We start from the raw sequence: 15,666 nt of genomic DNA on the forward strand, positions 1-15,666 counted from the left end.
CAACCCACGTTATACACTAGGGTTTATCTAAACATCACAGATTATGTCTTTGTTATGTATTAATGTTTCTCACAGTGTATTAATCTTTGCAGCTGATTCCAAAGATGATGCTGATAAATGGCTGTGTGGCTTGAATATCTTGCATCAAGAGGTTATGAATGCTTCCACACCTGCAATCACAGAGAGGTACATGGAATTTTCCCCCTTTGTTTATGAGAGACTCTTCAACAGCTTGACACTTCTTTGCAATTTGATAGTGAAAAACTGAAAAGACATTTTCAAGGATGAAACCAGTGTGGTCTGTAAGTTACATTAAGAGCAATACTCTACAGACAACATGCTATGCTTAGAAAGTGTGGTCCAAATTCAGGTCTTGTAAAAGCATATGCCACTTGATAGTCTTCTGTGGAGTTATGGCTACTTACACTGTGATGGATTTGGCTCTCTGGTTGGTTGGTTTGTTATATAAATTCGCCTGGTTCCAGGTTTGGATGCCAAAGAAAGTCTTTAAGAAGTTCATGGGAATGTCTGGTCTATGTGTGTGGGCATCTCCATTTCAGGTGACTCAGAGTTTCTCAGGATCTCACAACTAGACCCTCTCCCCCTTCCCACCACCCAGCCATGGGCAGAGAATCCCCCTCTTCTCAACAGGCCCTGAGCCCCCTCCCAGACTTGATCTTTTCTCACCCCATTCACCTTTCGTTCACAGTGGGGAAAAGTCATGGCCTGTCTTTCTTCATTGGTTGTTTGTCCAAATTACAGCTCAGGTGTTGATGCCCTGCCCATCTAAATCCAATTTCAACTGGGAAAAAGTATTCCTTGCTTCCTGTCTTTAACTTTTGTGTGGTATTGCTCTGTACTGTTATACAGTTGCTGTGCATCACTCTCGAGGTGGCTGCATTTCAGCAACAACAAAGTGATTCCTGTATAGACAGAGTATATGAGTTTTTTAGTGAAATGCTATGATTATCCTTTGGGGTGAAACCTGTCTATATGAACAGATCTTCCCGGTCAGTATTGCCAATATCATTAAAGGGATGCTGGTCCTAAAATTGACACTTCTGTCTGATTTATGGTTTTTTAACCTAAGATAGGTAAAAGATTACTACAGCTGAAAGAGATTAAGCGGATTTTCTTTTTCATTTTTACTTCATGCATTTGATGATATTTGGGACCACATCCCCAGCTAGAGCCAATCAGTGTAGCTCCATTAAAGTTATGCCAGTTTATACCAGCTGCAGATCTGGCTCTTTTGTGCCCAGTTATTTTCACTGTTTCCCATTTGTATGGTTAGTCGTTACCCTTGTTTACATGGGCTTGTCACACACAACAAGAGGACAAAAACATTTTGTTTAGAAATAGGAAAATATTATTGTAAAGCCACAAAAATGAACCAGGGCAGATGCAGCATCTGAAAATGCTTGTGACTCGTTTTTCAGAATGTGCTAGATTTCCAGTTTAAATATCTCTGCTTACTTTCATCACTGAAATTGCAATATTGAACAGGCTCTGTTTGTTTTTAATTCTTAAAATAACTTTTCTGTTTTGTTTTGTTTTTTAAGCTGGCTGAGAAAGCAGATCTACTCTGTTGACCAGACTAGAAGGAACAGGTATGAATCTCACCCTTTTTAGGTTTTGCTTAGTTTCGTGGTCAGTTTTTCTACATGAAGTATAGGAGTGGAATTTAAAGTAACAGACATCACTTTGTATAAGAAAGATGTGACGTACGTAACATGTGAGAGTCCAGGACGCTGCACCTGCTCTTTCGTTAGGAATTTGTGTTCTGTTTTGTTATGGAGACATCAAGCATATGAAATTCACTGATGTGTATGACAGAGAAGGAAATGACCACCACTGTATCATTTTGCTTTCTGCCCTTCCTTCATGGCTGGAACTAGGATACATGTAGTTTTAGGCAGGGAGAGGGGATTCTTTCCCCCTCCCACTTTCAGCTCCCCACTCCCAGCAGCACCTAGCTGCTTCCTTTGTAGAGGCTGTTGCCCCTTTGCCAATAAAGTGGGAACCCAGAGGCTGGGACTCTGCTCTTCTGCCTTGGCTAGGCCCCCAGCACTGCCTGAGAGGGTGAAGAGAGTGAGGTGGGTCACAGAGGGAGTTGGACTAACAGCAACAGCCACAACAGTCCTTTTTCCCCACAGTGAGTCAGAGCCTTGAGGAGGGGGAGCATGATGGGGTGAAAGGACAGGGGAATTCTTGGAAGGTGAGGTAGGGACAAGGAGATCCCTGGGGGACAGTGTGAGTAGGGACAGAGAAACCAACGGAGGGGGGTCATCATGGAGATCTTGGGAGTGGGGTAGGTTAGGCAAGGGGAACACAAGATAGTCCTTGAACATAGAGGTGGGAGGAAGCCAGCAGTGGTCTTTCAGAATTAGAATGAGGACTCTGGCACTGTTCCAGAGAGTTTGTAGAGTTATCACTTGCAAGGACTTGCTTTGGAAAATATAACTTGGTGAAACTGGCCTGGTCGTTTGCGATTGTTACTCTGTTATGTGTTGGTGAGGAGACCTAGGCTTAGGAGTTACCTCAGGATTCATGCTTCTCAGCTGAGGAAGCCGCAGCATATTGTAATTATGGAGGTGGCATATTTGGGTTCTTGTGGGAAATGGAAGCTGCTCACTGCAGTTCCATGCAAAAAATGGTGTAGATTTTAGTCTTCAAAATTTCCTTTTATGGTGAGTGAGAGTGAGAGAGAATCCTTGCTCTGCTAGCTGAGGTGCTGGATAGCCTGTTGCAGTGCAGAGGATGCTCTCTTGCAAATTCAGCTGCAAATTTCTCTTTAGAATTTTTGTAAGTTGTACGATGCCTTGAGAAGGAAATTAACTCCTTGGTGGGTGGCACTTTAATGCAGCTTAGCTACCCCCTTTTCCCAGCAGCATTAATGTTTGTACTTCTAGTTCAGTGCAGAAAATAACATTCGTTTCCTCTCATTTAGCCTTTTCCTAAGAGTAAAATAAAACATGTTCTCATTGTGTGGATGAAAACATGTTATTTCAGGAAATAACACCATTCTTCAAGCAATCTGTGGTACTGAGAAGATGATAGCTATACAAAGAGAGATGGAAGGGCATGAACGGAATTGGGTTCCCAAGCATAGGGGCTCAGAGAGATTTTAGATATCAGAGACAGACTCGCTTAATCAGGAGGGGAAGGACAAAGTGTGCCAGCTGCACCATTCTTTATTGGATGCCAGATCACGTCACTGCTCCTGCTCTGCTGCTGCTGTGTTTCAATAAGAAAGCACCACAATAGGGGAGAACCATGAAACAAAGGAAAGCCATAGGGCAGAGAAGCTTCAGCTGATACTACATCTAGTTAAGGTTATGTTAGTTTCCATAGTTGTTTTACTACCAGAAGGTAACATAACTTATCCCCCTTTGATATGTGCTGAATTGTGAGGTGATGGTGTTTCCACTTTACCCAGAGAGAACTCCCACCTTTAGAAAACTCCAGGAAACAGATGAATGCTGCAATTAACTTTTTTTTTTTTTTTTTTAAATTTTTAGTCAGCTAATTATAAAGCTGACACTTCCTGGCTGGCCCCAGCAGTGAAGCTTTGCTGCCAGATGCAGTAATGAAGTCAGCCCTAGGTTTAGGCCTTTGCTTGCCTGTCCAGAAAGAGCTGTTGAGTGGCAGTGTGATCAGCCCCGGGGGTGCAGTGGGAGAAATGCATGTTCTCATGGTCTGACAACAGGACCGGGAGCCAGGACCTTCCTGAGTTCTAATCTTGGCTCCAACACTGACTCCCTCTTTGGCTATTGACTGATCTCTCAGTTTCCACGTCTCTCAACTGCACTGCCTCACTTTCCGTATCTGCAAAGTGGGGATGATGACACCTCACAGGGCAGCTGTGGGGATGAATATTTGTAAAACACTTTTTGAAGAGCAAAAGGGTTTCTTATAAGTGTTAATTGTTGGGTTTTTTGCTCTCAGGTGAGCATTTCTGGCCAGTGCTTGGAGCAGCATTGTCATCTAAAGGGTCACAACAAAGGCCTAGAACTTGAAGCCTTGGTTCCCATCCCTGCTCTGCCAGAGACACCCTGTGTGACTACTTAGTTGTGGCGTGCCTCAGTTTCCCCATCTGTAAAATGGGGATGATAGCACTGCTCTGGGGATATGTAAATTAAAGATTGTGAGGCACTCTGATACTGTGGTAACTGGTGCCATAAAAGTATCTAAGATTCACTGAAACCAAAGCTGAGGTTGATGAGGGAGGTGGGAGGTCTGAAGCCCCATTCACTCCTCAGTTGCTGTGGGAGGGGTCACTGTACAGAGGGAGCTGCTCCACAGTTCGCTCAGCCCCCTTGCATCTGGACTCCCCCGCACCCAGAACACCCCCACTGAGCCCTCTGCACCCGAGCCCCAACCCTGCTGAGCCTTACCTCCGCATCAGGACCCTCAACCCTGCACCCAAACCACCCCCCACTGAGCCCCCTACACTCGGAGCTGCACCTCCCACACCTGGATCACCGCAACGAGCAACCCGCACCTGGACCCCACCCCACTGAGCCCCAGCCAGCGGCATCTGGATCCTCATACCTCCAGCACCCGGAGCCCCTGACACCCAGAGCCCCCCTTAGTCCCAACCACCATCGCTTGGACCCCCCCTGCAGAGTCCCATTACCCCCCTGCACCCCCCACTGAGCCCCCCCCCCACACAACCAGGCCCCCCACTGAGCCGCCTGCACCTAGATTGCCCCACACAGAACCCTATTACCCCACAGCTGGATCCCCGCACTAAGCCTCTCCACACTTCGATCTTGCCAGGCTGAGCCTGTCTGCCCCACACATGGATTGTTCCTCTTGCTTGCTGTCTTGGTGCACCTGACACAGGGGGGGCAGGACTCCGGTGCATTTCTGGGGCAGACCTGGCCTTTGTGCTGTGTCCGCATCGGGTGCGGCCTCACTGCCAAGTCCGTGTCCCAGGGTGGGAGGATGGGAGCTGCAGGGTTTTTATTTTTTTGGTGTAGAATTATTATTTTTTTTGGCACAGAATTCCCTTGGGAGTATTGTAGCTCTTCTCTAAATCCTCTCCAATGTATCCAATTGTGAATTATAGACACTAGAGTTGGACAATGGGTGTGGTGATGCTGTGTCTTCAAAGGAACCCATTCCTGGAGTTATTCACATGCAAATTTTGCTTGAGTAAGGAGTATAGGAGCATGCCCCAGGGTTGCATGAGGAGTCTTTCACCAATAAAAACCAACTGTAATACCTTAATGTAAAGCGGTTGGAACTGAGGTCTGACGTTATCAAATGCTGTTCTAGATTTCACATTCCTAAAAATGTGTGTAAAAGTGTTGTTCCTGCATGATTGCAGAATACCTGTTTTGCACATGGAGAAGGACAACTGTTGGAGATGTGCCAGCTATCCATTTGTGTCTGTATTTGTCTGTGCATAAACAGGTTCAGGCTGAATTTTATGGGCCCCAGAACTGATATGCTATTTTTTATCACAAAACCAGGGACTGATTTAAGGGCAATTGAATTTTTTATCTTCAACTTTTACAACATTTGCTACCTACTTATCTTTAAAAAGGAAATTTACTGTTTTTATAACAAGGTCAGTATAGTTTAGTCCAGGAGTGGGCAAACTTTTTGGCCCGAGGGCCACATCTTGGTATAAAAATTGTATATTAGGCCATGAATGCTCACAAAATTGGGGTTGGGGTGCAGGAGGGGGTGAGGGCTCTGGCTGGGGTGCAGCGCCGGGGCAGGGTCAGAAATGAGGAGTACAGGGTGCAGGAGGGGACTCCTGGCAGAGGGGTGGGGTGCAGGGTAGTGGGCAGGGCTCCGGCTGGGGGTGCGGCTGGGGATGAGGGGTTTAGAGTGTAAGAGGGTGCTCTGGGATGGGACTGAGGGGTTCGGAGGGTGGGTGGGGGATCAGGGCTGGGGCGGCGGTTGGGGCATGGGGGGGGGTGAGGGCTCCGACTGGGGGTGCAGGCTCTGGGGTGGGGCTGGGAATGAGGGGTTTGGGGTGTGGGAGGGTGCTCTGGGATGGGACCGAGGGGTTCGGAGGGCGGGAGGAGGATCAGGGCTAGGGCAGGGGGTTGGGGCACAGGGGGGTGGCTCAGGGGTACAGGCTCAGGGCAGCACTTACCTCAAGTGGCTCCTGGGAGCAGCGGCATGTTCCCCCCTCTGGCTCCTATGCAGAGGCACGGCCAGGGGGCTCTGCTGTGCGCTGCCCTGTCTGCAGTTCCCGGCCAATGGGAGCTGCGGGGGCAGCGTACAGAGCCCCCTGGCTGCCGCTACGCATAGAAGCTGGAGTGGGGACATGCTGCGGCTTCTGGGAGCTGTGCAGAGCGCCCCCAACCCTGCTCCCTGGCTAGAGTCCCGGAGTGGGGCAAGCTCCAGACCCCAGTAGGAGCTCAAGGACGCAAGTAAAGCGGCCGGGCTGTAGTTTGCCCACCCCTGGTTTAGTCCAACGCCTAAAGAAGTCAGTAGACTTCTGTTGCACTTGGATTGATCTATGGACAGAGAATGTTTTAAAAATGTATCAATAATTCAACTTTCGTGTTGATGAAAATGATATACCACTGGATAGTTGTAGGTTGCATGCATACTAATAGAATGCTGTTTTTGCCCTCTTGTTTTTCAGTATCAGCCTTAGAGAACTGAAGACCATACTTCCCTTAGTAAACTTCAAAGTAGGCAGCGTGAAATACTTGAAGGATAAATTTGCGGTAATTATCCAAAGCACCTGATGTCCAATATTTGGTGAAAATATGTATTGACGCTTACACACAGCATCTTGCCTGTGGCTTTTGCTTCTTATCATGTGAATTAATCTGATTTGTATTGGTTAATTTCAGAGTTTAGGTTTGAATTTCATGCAGAAGAGTTTTTTAATGATCTTTATTATTGGTATTAATATTGCAGTATTGTCCAAAGTCAAAATCAGGCTCATGGCCTTCTTATCGGCACTGTGCAAATATATAGGAAAATCTGGTCACTGCCTGTTTTAAGGGTAGAATTTGCATTATGAATGAAGTGATACTTTTAGTTTCTCTTCAATGTGAACTACTGTTAATAACTTTTGAGGCCTACTTTGCATCCCTGCAGGAACATTAAAGATCCCCTTATTTTTCCTGCTTTGTACCTCTCTATGCTCCAAGTCCCAAATTATAGTTACTGGTACTCTGGATAATGAGCACTGAATGAGTCGTTCTTGAGAATCTGCCAGCAGTCTTCTTAAGTGAGCAACTGGCTAACTGCCTGCTGGTACTCTGAGCCTGGGTAGTGGACAGAGATGAGGGACAGGAACAGTGTATTACAAATTAAGATTCTGTTTGTTCAATTAGCATATTAATGTTTCTCTTAAGAAATCAATTAGCCATCATGTCAAAACAATTAAAGTAAAAGTATGGCAGCCATATGTGCCTTGGAAGACTATGGCACCTGGAAAGGGTATGTCAAATTTGTTGCTATACAGATATAACCTAGGATATTCCAAATATGCTGTTTAATACTTCCTCCTCACAGGAAATAGGAGCTCCCAAGGAAGAACTTAGCTTCGAACAATTTCACGTGTTCTACAAGAAAATTATGTTTGAACAGCAGAAATCGGTAAGTTCATTTATAGATAGATACTATTATCCTGTTTGGTTTGAATAAAAGGTGAATTCTGATTTCTCCTCCCTTCCCTCACCATCACCACCATAGAAAAGCCCTCACTTACCGTATTGTATTTGATGTGTCTGTGACAACCAATGCCAGTAACTGGATTTATAAAATAAATAGATAAGAAGTTTGTGTTGCTTCTTGGGTGTTTAAAAGGTGAAATTGTGCACACATGTAATGGGATTTTGTTTGTCATGTGAGTCTTTCTGTCCGATTTGTAGGATATCCTTAGTCAGGTGCAATTAATAAATGTTAAGTGAAATACAGGTTTCATTTTTGCATGACTTCCCAGTTTAATTTATCCCATATGCCAAAGGATACTCTTTTAATTATGGCGGTGACATGTCATGATCACCAAATAATGACCACTGCCATTCTCACTTGTGTCTGGAGATGATACGTGAATATATTCGGTGTACTGCATGACATGCTTGTGACAGTCACCGGGATGTGTCAATGCCATGGGATTATGCTAGGGATTTATTTGGCTAACTATTTTATCACTACTTCCAAATGTTCATTCCATCCAGATTCATGAAGTCAATGGGAGCTGTAAGTGTTTAGTATCTCTGAAAATCAGGGCTCTTATTTAGGTGCCTCACTTTAAGCACCCAAGTTTGAAAATGTTGGCATAAATATCTGAATGCTAGTTTCTGTACCCTGTTAACTGTGCCTGCAAATATGTAGGACATTGTTAAAACTGAAGCCTTCTTTCCTCAGTTGTACATGGGCATGGTTTATTAGTAATTCTCTTTTTCAGCTTTGCAGATTAAGCATAATCATTGTAATCTAGATCTGTACAATGCTATTAAAAAGAACCATACGCTTGAAGTAAGACGACTTTGTTTTGCTAACCTTATTGATATGTCTCTTTTCATGATACTTCACTTAAACACCTTAAACAGAAAGAAGTTACTTAAAGAGGAGAGTGTAGCACAGTATAGTGAGGTTATCTGATGTACTGGTTATCTGATTGTCCACACCCTTGGTGCATCATTTCAAGGAGACTCCTCATCTTGCTTAACTACTGTTTACAGCTAAGTTTCCCAAGCTCTGTACTCTGCTGGTCCAACCTGGAGGCCATTTAGTTTAGACTTTGTAGCCAGGTGACTAAATATGATACAAGATACACGTTTCCAGTTTTTCCAGACTATCTAGCAGGAAACTTGACTGCTTGTGTTTATTATGTGCATTAGCAAAACTAAGTTTGGCTGTGAATTGTGTGCTTTTACATGGAGAAGGCCTGAAGTGTAATCACGACACATGACAGCCTGTTGTTTCTCACCTTTCATTTTAACTCAAAATTTATTGTGCTACCATAGCTTGTATAAAATGCAAGTAGACATTTCTGTTCCTGCTAAGAGTTACAGATATTTCTGATTATTGTGTGTCTCTCTTTTTCCCCCCCTCTTCTTAAGATTCTTGATGAATTCAAAAAGGATTCTTCCGTGTTCATTCTTGGGTGAGATTTCCTGTTACTATAATTTCGTGCATGTGTGCGTTGGTTATAACACTGCAGGACTTTGCATACCCAAAGTTTTCATGGAATCTCAAAGTCCATTCATATTTTTAAGTGATGTCATTGTTCTTTATTATGATATTTTCATTAGTGACCAGAGGTGGCATATCTTGTTGCTCTGGTACTCGTTAAGATGAATGAAAATTTTTCATATACTGTTTTATATGAATTTTAACATCTCACATTTTAAGGCACTCTTCCTAAAATTCTGACTTCAGTGGAAGATTTCCTGAGTAAGGACAGAGTAAAAGTGGCATAAGGAAGCTGTTGATAATAGCCAACACCTTGCCCACAGATGGATTTCAGTCGGAGCTGCTCATGCTTAGCATAGGACAGAAGTTGTTTCTGTCTTCTGATGGAGAAGTTTTAATTTTTAACTGAAGAGGTGTGTGGTGCATGGACTTGACAGAAGCAGGGCAGAATTCTAATCCCAAATGATGTACTGTCATTGCATCTCAGTTTCCCTGTCTGTAAAATGGGTATAATATTTATTTAGGGGAGTTGAAAATTAACTGTTTATACAGCACGTTGAAGAAATGAGATGCTGCAGCATAAAAGAGACAAGCATTGCTGCTATTATGCTTTTCTGAAACTAGTTTATCATAACTTTGAATATTACATCTACAATTTTGTTTAAAACATTTGAGAAGTTCTGTTAGAAATGGTTTTCTTTAGCCTCCTGGGTAGAATTTATAGAACTTATTGGGACTGCTGGCATCAGGTTTTGGTTCTCCACATCAGCTCATCCAATAAGTATCCAGAAGAAATGGCTTGTGGGATTATGGCTATGCAAATAATTTACAATAATAATAATTTTATAGTGCCATAATTAGGCTGCACAACATCCTAATGAGATAAGTCAGTGTTGTTCCCACTTTACAAAAGGATAAACAGATAGAAGTTAAGTAACTTGCTCAGGGTCACAGAGTGAGTCATTATGAAAGCTGGGAAGGGAACCCAGAAGCTCTGATTCAAAGTCTTCTGATCCAGATGCTAGACAGTTGCTTGTGGGGCCTGATCCAAAGCCCATTAAAGATAATGGAAAGACCCCCTTCAACTTCAGTGGACTTTGGATAGGGTTGTAAATTCATGATATAATATATTGAGTTCTCTACTATGGCTCTGACTTAAATGATATTTGATCTACCCCCCCCCCTTTTTTTAATGAAACATTTTTTCTAAAATTTTTCCCTTTCCTCTGGTCTAGAAATACTGACCGTCCAGATGCTTCCGCAGTTCATTTGCATGACTTCCAGAGATTTTTGCTACACGAGCAGCAGGTGAGAAGGTTATGAAACTCGGAATTCTTCCTCACCAAGGCTCAGAGCGTTATGTATTTTTCAAAGAGTCACAGTCTGACATACAGGATGACTGATGATAATTGGCATTGAACCTTGTGGGCTAAAACTGAGCATTGGTCTTAATGATTAAGATGTGATCTTTCATTGAGCTAATGTTTTTCAACTGCACAAAGAACAAAAAGGTGTGCAAATGGATTTTTCTGGCCTTTGCTAAGCTGCTAAATAAACTGAGGTGGTTATTGACAGACATCATGTACATGTCAAGGATGATACCCTGGCCTCATTGTGGGTGGCACCATGTAAACATTTGGACTGAAATCCTGGCTCTGGCCCCATTGTGGCTGACACAGTGTACATGTTTGGGATGGTGTGCCGTCCCCACTGGAATCAAAGAGAGTTTTGCCATTGACTTGAAAAGGGTCAGAATTTCACTCCTGATGGGTGCTCTCTTCGAAGAAGTTGCTGTGTACTTGCAGGCAGTTGTGTTCAGTGATCGGGGAAGGGGCTTGTCTTCATCTGTAACAGCTCTGATCCTGATTCACAGACAGCATGGTTTAGTTGGACTGATAAAATAATTAATGAATTAAAAAAATTGTCAGGCAAAAGATTCACTAAAGGAACAAAGCAGTTCATTTTTGAAGCTGCCTGCTGTTTACAGTGTGCATATTCTACGTCTTTGGAAAGTTTGGAGGTCTTCTGTACGTTTAAGCTTTATGATGTTCCACAGCCACTACTGAACTCCAGGTTTGCAAATTTGTTTGAACGGTCAAATCAAACACTGAAGTTCATTGTTCCCATGCATTCCCTGTATGGGAATACCTAATATCTTTTCCCCTACAAAATGATGTTGAAAGAGCATAAAGGTTGCAAAGTCAAGCACTCAAAAGTTAGGAGAGACCAGAATGAAGATCTTTTCTGTCTTCAGTAGGGCCAGGATTTCATCCATATATAGAGTCCTCACCTGTGGCAGCCTAGCATTTAGACAGAGGGCATCTTAGATCCCTAAAACATCACATAGGCTTTTCTTCGGCTAGGAAAGACATTATCTTTTATTTTTAAACTATCATTTATTATTTGTATTTCTGTAACGCCTACGAGCTGAGTCACTGACCAGAGCTTATTGTGCTAGGCCTGGACAAACATTTAACAAAAAGACATTCCTGAATATCCTTTGGGGGAAAAAGCGTGAGCCTAAATTACAGTAGAAAAATTCAGTGAACTCAAACAGCTAGAGAGGTTTGTAAAAGCTCCAAATATTCTGGTTTCACCCGGTATGTGATCTTAAACACTGATTTTAAAAGCAACTGTAGCCTGAACCACTGATAGTCTTTCTTACTGGCTGGGTTCATCAAAAGATGCAGTTCTGTTAACTGTAGGCAGTTAAGAACGCTGTTTAGTAAATCACTGCTATAGGTGTCTGTCTGTCTCTTTCGTATTATATAATATATAATTTCATTCACAAAATCTTATTACCTTTTTTGGTAATAAAATAAAACAACTTAAATGATAAACTTTTCTTAATTTAAAGGAGTCTTGGGCACAGGATCTCAGTAAAGTCCGAGAACGAATGACAAAGTTTATAGATGACACTATGAGAGAAACTACTGAGCCTTTCCTCTTTGTAGATGAGGTGAGATAAAATATTTTCTCTTATTCTATATACATTTAACTTTCTCTTCTAGTTCTTTGAAATTTAGTTTGCTGGGCAAATCCCCCTCTATTAGCAAGAGAGCAGTTTCTCTAAGCTCCATTGTTAGTGTTATATTCTTTTCTTTTTTCTGTTGAATGCATTTAAATCCATTCTCTTTTTTTATGTTTTAGTTTCTCACTTACCTTTTCTCAAAAGAAAACAGTATTTGGGATGATAAATATGATGCAGTAGATGCTCAGGATATGAATAACCCTTTGTCCCACTACTGGATTTCTTCCTCTCACAACACGTAAGTTTCCAAAATCTTTATCGTCTCTGATCAGACAGACCTGGTGTATGTTAAGAGAAGCAAATATTAGTTTAAGTTTTATGCCAGGGGTGCTCAAACTGGATCTGTGAAGGCTTCCTGAGAAATTGCATCTGATAAGATTCACTCAGTTATAGTGTCAGAAAACACAACCCCTTCCCTCCATCTCCTGCCCCCAACAGAAGAGCACAAGAAACTTTGTTAAAAGAATGTAGTCCAGAAGCTGAGCTCAGACTGCCACAGTGAGCTTCCTGAAACTCCTTGATGCCAGAAGATGGGGATTGAATGACTGCGGGTGCAAAATTTCATGCTAATGAAGGAGTCTCCACTCCTGACACCTACAGCCCTGTTCAGTTAGTCTCATTGTGCCTGGGCATTACAATGCCTAAAGAGTCAAATCCTGCTGGCCACATGTAGCGGGATGTTTGCCTGAGACTGACTGCAGAATTTGGTTCAAAGTCCTCTGTCAGAGAGTCTCCATGGCACACCTTATTTACCACTTCATTTCACTGTGATGGGTTGTATTTACAGAGAGATACCGATACTCTGAGCATCACCTGTATTACAGCATTTTAATCTGTTGGGCATACATCTGTGATTATAAACATCTAGAGAAGGGTTATGATAGTATTTTGAGTTTATATGTTATCTACAGTTACAAAAGAAGCCTGTGACAGGATCTGGACTAGAACCCTGGTGTCCTGGTTCCCAGGCTGCTTCTAAAACCAAGATAATATGTAATATAACTTTAACATGGTTGGATCATCTTGAGGAAACTGTCGTCCTCCTTTATGTGACCTGAAATGTAGCTGAACTGTGGTGGTTGTGCTGAGCAAGATGGGGGAAGAGCAGGCTGCTGGTGGGGGTGGGAACTCTGGGCCAGACCACAGCTCTGTGACAGTTTACACTGCAGAAGAGGGTGGCTCAGGGAAGAGAAAGCATGTGGCTAGTGGATCTTGAAACAACATGTTTCCACTGGTCAGGAACTAGCCCTTTTTATGGGAGACAAGGATTCTAGCAGAGAGGGACCATATGTGCCTCTATACCTAGGCATGTGGGAGCAGGATTAAAAGTAACAATCTTCATTTGGATCTTCCTTATTGTTTGTTACAGTGGTGCCTAAGGACCAAGGACGAAGAATGGGGCCCTGTTGTGTTAGGTGCTGTAGAGAGTATTAGATGGTCTCTGTCCCAGACAGCTTACAATCTGAATAGACAAGACACACACAGCATAAGGGAAGGGGTATAACACAAGTAGAGTGAGCAGTTTGATGGCAGCAAAAGGCATGTTTGTGCCATATTAATTTTTTGGGGTGGGTTTACTTAGGGATCAGCTAGATGGAAAGAGAGGAAAACTGGGGTGAGGAGGTACAGGTCAGGGGAGAAGAGGGTAAGGGGAGCAGGTGTGGAGTGAAACTGAGGTGAAGAGACTGCGAAGGAGTGGTAGGGAGAGAGGGGGACGGTTGGAGCAAACAGCCAATCGGCACAAGGCAGAGAAAGTTTGGTCAAAACCGTAGAAATTCTCTGAATTGTTGTAAGGCTCTCAGTACTTGTCCTCTGTGAACTGTGACATGCAAACTGCTAGGCCAGATACAAATCTATGTGTTGGTTAATTTTCATACTTAAACAGTACTGGATGCAACAGCAACATAACAAACTAGAACGTTCATTCACTGGAATGGGGAATTTTATCATCTAACATTGTTTTAAAAAAAGAAAAAGTGGAGAAAATATCCCAAGGAATTTAAATAACATGTACAATTAAAAAAAAAAAAAGGCTCGTGAAGTGTATAGGGACCTTTCCCTTTCACTAGACAGGTATGCTGTTTGACCTGGCCTCGACTTGGTGGAGTTTGGATATATTGTAGAGATATGTTCTACTCTACAAAAAGCTGGCAAGGGGCAATGAATGAACTCTTGGAAATTCTTGCTAACTGATCCATGCCAAGGTGCTTTAGCATCTGATTCAGAGGAGTCCACTCGCTTCATAGAGAGTCAAAAATTCAAGTATTCCAAGCCTCCACAATAGAAAAAGATTTAACATTCAGAAACTCGGCAACAGAATATATGGGACCCTTTTTGGAATTGTTGCCTTCCTTCTGATGGTGTCTCTTTACTGTTCAGATACCTCACAGGAGACCAGCTTCGAAGTGAATCTTCCACAGAAGCTTATATCAGGTGCCTTCGAATGGGATGTCGATGTATTGAGCGTGAGTAACAAGCTTGTGGAGTGGTTTGTGACAGGAATGCTTTTGTTCTCCACCTTTGCATAGCTTCCTGTGGTTGCTAAGCACAGCAAAACCAAAACTTGTTGTTTTTTAACACAAAATTATTCCTCTCTTTTTGTTTAAATGATGTGCTAACTATTAGAACCAACATTCTTCAGAATTCCATCATTTTCCTGCTCTCTTGCTCTTCTTTTATTCCTTTGAAGCACTAAAATTCAAGCAGCTCTTTTAAAACCTATTCAAATGTGTACACCAGAGATGAAGCTACCAGAATGACCAAATTAATTGGTTAAGCCCCAGCATGCCCTTCTCCAGTACATCTGTGATAGAGGTTTGCAGCTAATTGTTTTAATTACCTTCATGCATATTTTCTTAATTTAGACAAAGCCACAATCCCTCTAGATTTTTATGTTTTGGTGTCACAAAATTTGTATCTGCTCAACTAACTTTTTATAAAAGTTAATTTCACCATGCTCTGTTTTCCACTAACTGCAAGAAAAGAGCTTCTTTAGTTCTGCTCTTGTGCATCTTACAGAAGGGTTTGGCCAGAACCTCATGATATTTCACCACTTCAGTCTGGCCACTGACTCTTTGTTGCACTTATTGCTATTGCTTCTCAGTCCTAATTACAGGAGTCCCCGGTCTGCAGTTGTTTACTCTGATATTTAAGAGTTATCTTGAGTAAGGACTTCAGGACTGGGATCAAGAAGACTTCACAGGACAAACGTTCAGAATCTCTCTCGGAGCAGCATATTTGCCACTTTAAACTCTGGTGAACACTAATAAACCCAGAATTCAGCTGCGTAAACTCCTACTTTTCTGTTCCTAGCTGTGTGCGCTTTTAGAACCTCCATACTGTATTTTTTTTATCACCATTACTTCATGCAAACTTAATCTCCTCTGTGGGGGATATAAATCTACTTAGGAAATCATTTTAATATAACATAAAAGTATATGACTCATTGTAGGAAACACAGTGGAGCACTGAATGTGTGTTGTGTTCTGTATATTGGAGTTATTTAGATG

At 42.6% G+C, this 15,666-nt stretch overlaps 1 protein-coding gene across 10 annotated transcripts in view; it reads left to right on the plus strand.

The window, feature by feature from the left end:
• Window positions 1-15,666, plus strand: part of PLCG2 (phospholipase C gamma 2) — a 90,012-nt gene that overhangs the window by 36,449 nt on the left and 37,897 nt on the right. For all 10 annotated transcript variants that reach the window (XR_005222217.2, XM_037877613.2, XM_037877614.2 and 7 more), the window contains 9 exons: window positions 93-186; window positions 1,563-1,610; window positions 6,614-6,698; window positions 7,498-7,581; window positions 9,054-9,097; window positions 10,362-10,434; window positions 11,984-12,085; window positions 12,277-12,395; window positions 14,537-14,622. Coding sequence is in view for 9 of the 10 variants with exons in the window: in XM_037877613.2 (XP_037733541.1) it covers window positions 93-186; window positions 1,563-1,610; window positions 6,614-6,698; window positions 7,498-7,581; window positions 9,054-9,097; window positions 10,362-10,434; window positions 11,984-12,085; window positions 12,277-12,395; window positions 14,537-14,622 (735 nt within the window). In the remaining variant the exon portion in view is untranslated. The remainder of the gene's footprint in view (window positions 1-92; window positions 187-1,562; window positions 1,611-6,613; window positions 6,699-7,497; window positions 7,582-9,053; window positions 9,098-10,361; window positions 10,435-11,983; window positions 12,086-12,276; window positions 12,396-14,536; window positions 14,623-15,666) is intronic.

This window comes from Chelonia mydas, chromosome 12 (assembly GCF_015237465.2).
Source record: "Chelonia mydas isolate rCheMyd1 chromosome 12, rCheMyd1.pri.v2, whole genome shotgun sequence".
Classification (NCBI taxonomy): domain Eukaryota; kingdom Metazoa; phylum Chordata; order Testudines; family Cheloniidae; genus Chelonia; species Chelonia mydas.